The sequence below is a fragment of the Equus quagga genome, unplaced genomic scaffold (genome assembly GCF_021613505.1).
Source record: "Equus quagga isolate Etosha38 unplaced genomic scaffold, UCLA_HA_Equagga_1.0 74952_RagTag, whole genome shotgun sequence".
In the NCBI taxonomy this organism is placed as follows: Eukaryota; Metazoa; Chordata; class Mammalia; order Perissodactyla; family Equidae; genus Equus; species Equus quagga.
In genome coordinates, this window is record NW_025803037.1 from 1 (window position 1) to 5,976 (window position 5,976).

The window sequence follows — 5,976 nt, forward strand, 5'->3', positions numbered from 1 at the left end:
AAAAAATTAATTAAAAAAGAGAGACACCTGAATCAAATACAATCAAATTACTACTAAAAAAAAAGAAAATAATAATGTTGGCAGATTGTTTCACCTGTTTGGGGAAAATGGGCTTAGATATTTCCTAATCACAAACAAAATTAAAATCTAGAATGATTAAAAAATAAGTTTTTTGAAAAGTTATCAAAGAAAACAAGAGGTTAAAATTTATAATATCACTGAAGAAAATGGAATTTCCCAAGAGTTATTTGATAGAAGTTGAAAAGTAAAGGAATATAAAAATATAACATCTTTATATAACAACAGCCATAATTATAGCATAAATAACATAAGGTTAACATTTGTACCAAATATCAAAGAAGAGAAAATATTTATCACAAATATATATATTTAATGTAGAAAGACTTCAGTGAAATTCATCAATGAAAATTCTCACTCCAATAGAACAAGAATTCAAGGATACAAGTAACAACCAAGTTTATGGGGTGGATTCTATGTCCCAGACACTATGCAGGGAACAGAGAGCACAAAGACAACTAAGTAACCTTCCCTAACTTCAGGGAGAGAATAGACCAATGAACACAGGCAATTAATAAACATTTCTACCTCATAAATTGAAATAATTATACAAATTTGAAAATTAACTAAATGTTTAACTCCATTTGGACTGTTATTATAGAATACCATAGACTGGGTGGCTTAAACAAAAAAAAATTATTTGTCACAGTTTTGGAGGCTCAGAAGTCCAAGATAAGGCGCCAGCTGATTCCATGTCTTGTGAGGACCTGCTTTCTAGTTCACAGACAGCCAATTCTTTGCTGTGTCCTCAACAGGGCGGAAGGGACAAGGGAGCTCTCTGGGGTCTCTTTTATAAGAACACTAATCTCATTCAAGAGGACTCCACCTTCATGATCTAAGTATTTCCTCAAAAGCCTACTTTCAAATACCACCACATTATAAAGGATTTAACTTGTGAACTTGGGGAGGACACAAACTTTCAGTCTATAGCAATGTCCAAAAGAGAAGGAGTTAATTATATAAATTCAGATGAGTCATATACTTCATATCATTTGGTGAATAGTATTATTTTGGGAAGACTTTGAGATGATGTAAGAAATCTCCAATAACAGGGATAAAAATCAGCATACAAGGATTCTCATACTGTTTGATTTGCCAATGAAAAGGACTTGTTGCCCCATAGCCTTAGCCCCTTAGGAATCCAGACCAAATAAGGGAGGCAGAATTATGAGTTTCTTTGACCACATGCTTCCTGACATTTTAGGGAGAGATAATATTTTGTTTCAAGCCTGATTCAGAGAAAGAAAGGATTTTATGATTGAGGTCTCTGTTAAATAAAACAACGTATTCGGGCCTTTTTATTACCTAATAATCTTCAATCCATTAATAAGAGAGGGAAGAATAGAATATAGTGTCAGCATCTTTCTTAACAACATCACCCAAAATATCTGTTGTGGACTTCTGTATTGCATATTTGAAGCTCAAGGATTATGGATTATGCGATTTTACATATGAAAGGCAGGGCCTGGGTCAGTATAGAAGGCTATGAAACAGTATAAGCTAAGAAAGGGGATGCGAATATTGAAAAATAGCAGAAGTCTTATCAGATATTCTAAACTATCTGGGAATATTAATGGATCTTTTTGAAAAAGTAACATCAAAACAAAATTGTTCCACTTGAGGAGATACTATGATTTCCTAATCAGAACAATACATACAATGTAGTTATTTTTCTGCATATCTGCCTTGCTCATTAGAATCGTCTTATTTACTTAGCCTCCTTATGATTAATATTAGAACTCTGAAGCATCATTCCTCTTCAACCTTAACGTGCTAAGCAATATGAACAGAATTATATATTTAAAGTATCTCATAGATACAAACATAAGATATACACTTCAAATATTAATATGGGCTGTCTATGTGGGGAGGAGTGAAGCAAGTTTTTATTTCTTATTTTACTTTTCTGAAACCTGTAATGAAGACTATTAATTCTGAAAAATATTATGTTATTTAAGAGAGAAACATGAGAAAATCTTCTAACTAAAATTAATTTACAGCATTAAGTGTAGCATAACTCATCATATAGAACATAAGTCTATACTTTTCAAGAGACTTTTTTATGCACAAAAACTGAACATATATTTTCCTAAGAAATTATGAAAATCTTAAAAATATATTTAAATCATTCAAAGTTTTCACATAAATATTTTTCATAATGTCCAAGTTATTAAACCTGAGGAAAAATTTACTATAATTAAATAATCACACATGGCTTTCCTGGAAGGAGCAATTCTTCATTGAAAACAGGTGGTACATTTCTCTGCTGCCTCATTTTCTTTTTCTGGTCCAGAGCTTTTTCATGGCATTTTTCATCTCTCCATTTCTCAGAGTATAGATTAAAGGGTTCAACATAGGGGTGATAACGGTGTAAAACACAGTCAAGGATTTATCAATGGGTAAGGTAGAAGGAGGTCTCACATACATAAAAATACAAGGGACAAAGAAGAGGACCACCACAGTGATGTGGGAGCCACAAGTGGATAAGGCTTTGCGCTTCCCTTCCTGACTAAGATTCTTCAGGGAGTGCAGAATGACCCCATAGGAGATGAGTAAGAGCATAAAGATGACCACACAGATTGCCCCATCATTGGCAACCACGGTGAGACCAATAACATAGGTGTCAGTGCAGGCAAGTTTTAATAAGGGGTACATGTCACAGATGAAGTGGTCGATGACATTGGGGCCACAGAAGGGAAGGTTGTAGACAAAGAGAAGTTGAACTACAGCATGCAGAAAACCTCCAAGCCAGGCCAACAGAAGCAGCAGAACACGCACGCGTTGATTCATGATTGTCAAATAATGCAAGGGTTTGCAGATGGCCACAAAACGGTCATAGGCCATGACCACCAGGAGTAAAATCTCAGCACCACCAAATAAGTGCCCTATAAAAAGCTGGCTCATGCAAGCTTGCAAGGAAATGGTTTTCTTCTCATAGAGAAAGTCTATAATCATATTTGGGGTGACTGTAGTAGAATAAACAGCATCCATAAATGATAAGTAGCCAAGAAAGGAGTACATGGGGGCATCCAGGCTTGGGCTGACTACCACAGTCATGACAATGAGTAGGTTGCCCACCATTGTCACAATGTAGATGAGCAAGAACACAACAAATAGTATCTTCTGACCCTGGAGGCTCTGAGTGAGCCCCAAGAGTACAAATTCAGTCACATTGTTCCTTTGTTCCATAGGTTCTTCTCTACATCTTATTTCAGAGTTCAGGACAAGATTACCTGCAAATATAGTTATTACTAGTGACTTCCTGAAATCTTGACATAATTTGTTTCTTCATTCAACAAATAGGCATTATGATTTATCACGTACCAATACATTCAGAGATTAAAAGAATACAAGGATGCTTAAAATATGGTCCCTACCCTCAGTAATATTACCGAGTAATAGAGAGACAAGTCATTAGAGACATACGTGGGGAAGGACACATTATTATATAAATGGGTTGCCACAACCAGCTTTCCATCTGGAAGTTAATAAAATTGTACATATAGCTAATAACAAACAAAAATAAAATAAAAATAGATTAAAACTTTAATGAAAAAATAAAGTAAGACTTAATTTATCTTCACTTTCCAGTTAATAAAAGAGATGGCTTTCTACATTCCAAGGGTAGGATAACATTCTTACCTAATAAGTGAAATCCGAAATAGACATAGTTGACAATTTCAAAACTTTTAAGGATTTAGGAAAAGATACTGTAACATCAATAGACAGAAGTAGTTTGGGGAAAAGGTTTACATTTTAGAGGACATACACAGAGCTAATATCAATATAGACAAAGAGCTCTAAGCAATTAACAAATGAAAGGCAAACAAACCAACAGCAAAGTGGGCAAATCATACAAAGAAGCAATTGAAGGAAGACTACATCCAAATGGCCAGTAAATAAATGATAGGATGCTGAAACTCACCTGAGAACAGAAAAACAGAAATTGAAGCAACAGCTTGCTTACTAAAGTGTTACCTTGAGTTTTTGAAAGTCACTCATCCAAGTTCTAGAGACGCTGTGTCATTCTCTAATTTTTAACAGATTAACAAACAGTGCTTAGAGAACATATTAACTGAACCTATCAGGAGATTTAGACATATCTGCCCATTAAAATATCCCCAAATAGTTATACTTGAAAATAGTTCCTAAAAATACTGATGTTAGAGAAGATAAATTTATTCTGGATCTTTATCATAGGAAAATATGCAAAAAGTGTTACAGAAATGAGTCAATCCCCTCACATTTTCGTAATCACAAAGGATCCTAACATGGCTGATGAACAGAATGACATAGGAGAACTTTCAAAAGACAGTGAATTCCCACACTATCAATGCATTCTTGCAAAATATAAAGCCTAGTTCAGAATCTTATATATAAATACACTTCCTGGGTTACCTGCATAATGAGACAGTCATTGCATCCAAGTTCCAGCTTGTGGCGCCTTCTCCCTTGTCCTTCACGCAGTGCTGCCATCTCTGTGAACACAGAGAGCAAGATAACATGTCCACTGTCACTGGATCTTGAACGGTCTCCCTGTGACTAATTCTTTCCATGAGTGCAGGAAGTCTGGTTCATTTCAGTCTTTCATAAAAATGTTACCTTTTAAATTATTTGGATTTTCAAAATGTCCTGTAGTCTAAAGAAGTCTGAATCTTGATTGTGAATAAAGAAACCCCAAATCTTCATTTTTGGCAGGATTTGTCCTAATAACAAACAAATTTTAAATCAACCTTTTGAGGTTAAATGTGTAAACTTTGTGGGAGAGAAAACTCTGAATTATTTAGATAAATATTTAGCGGTTTGGGGCGGGCCCTGTGACACAGGGGTTAAGTCCGCGTGTTCCACTTCAGCGGCCCGTGGTTCACCAGTTGGGATCCCAGGCACGGACCTACCCATCGCTTATCAAGCCATGCTGTGGCAGGCATCCCACATATAAAATAGAGGAAGATGGGCACAGATGTTGGCTCAGGGCCAATCTTCCTCAGCAAAAAGAGGAGGATTGGTGGCAGATGTTAGCTCAGGGCTAAGCTTCCACAAAAAAAATATATTTTGCAGTTTGTGTTTTATACCAATAAAAGTGAAATAGCCTTTATGACATTTTGATCCTCAATTGGTTTAACTGATCTGTCTTCATACAGCGTTGTTGAATTTGATTTGCCTGAAGGAATGGAGAATAAATTCATATATACATAATTCACTATGTTTTGAATTCATCATTCAATTCCTAAAAAAAGCAGTCATGTGAATACTGGTACCGACAAACCTCTCTGAGGTAAGGGCAAAGGTCTGCAAACACTTTGTATATGTTTGAAATACGGCACATATTATTGAGTCATTCAATGATGCATCTCCAACTGTGCTTTTTCTCTAATTAAATTCATTGGGACTTTAATCATAATTTTGAAGGTCGACTCTGCATCTCCAGAGATGCCGCCAGGATAATCACCATGCAGAAGAAAACTTACAGAACTACCTCCGCTGGGGGTAAAATCATAAAAGAACAACTTGAGGTCAAATCACCTCAAGGGAAAAGTCCAGTCTGGGTAGAAGTGAAATATGTAAAAACTTTCTTGTTTAAATCAGGACCTTCAAAATAGACAAACCTGTCTAATTTTGAGTTATGTCTTTGCAGATGACATCTGAACTGACCTCCAGAAGATGTGAATGCCATTTAAAACTTATTTCAAATGCAGATGAAGTTTGTCTCACAGTTTCAGTCAGGCAAATTGATAGAAATTGCTTTAGTATTGGAGTGGGGAAAGAGAAAACAGTTGTGGGACTATTGCATTTATCTCGAAGTGCCCATGGAATGCTCACCAAAATAGACAGTACACTAGGCCATAAAAAAGTTGCAGTGCATTTCAAAGGACTTAAGTCATATGGAATATATATCTT

General features: G+C 35.5%; 1 protein-coding gene across 1 annotated transcript; it reads right to left on the reverse strand.

Moving 5' to 3' along the window:
- Nucleotides 1-2,349: 2,349 nt before the first annotated feature.
- On the reverse strand, nucleotides 2,350-3,282 carry LOC124234462 (olfactory receptor 4A15-like). The gene has a single exon (XM_046651805.1). It carries the CDS (start codon nucleotides 3,265-3,267, stop codon nucleotides 2,350-2,352), a length of 918 nt encoding a protein of 305 aa, XP_046507761.1. The 5' UTR covers nucleotides 3,268-3,282.
- Between the last annotated feature and the right edge of the window lie 2,694 nt (nucleotides 3,283-5,976).

Coding starts and splice junctions, on each gene's coding strand:
- LOC124234462 (XM_046651805.1), bottom strand. CDS start 3,267: ATGGAACAAAGGAACAATGTGACTGAATTTGTACTCTTGGGGCTCACT.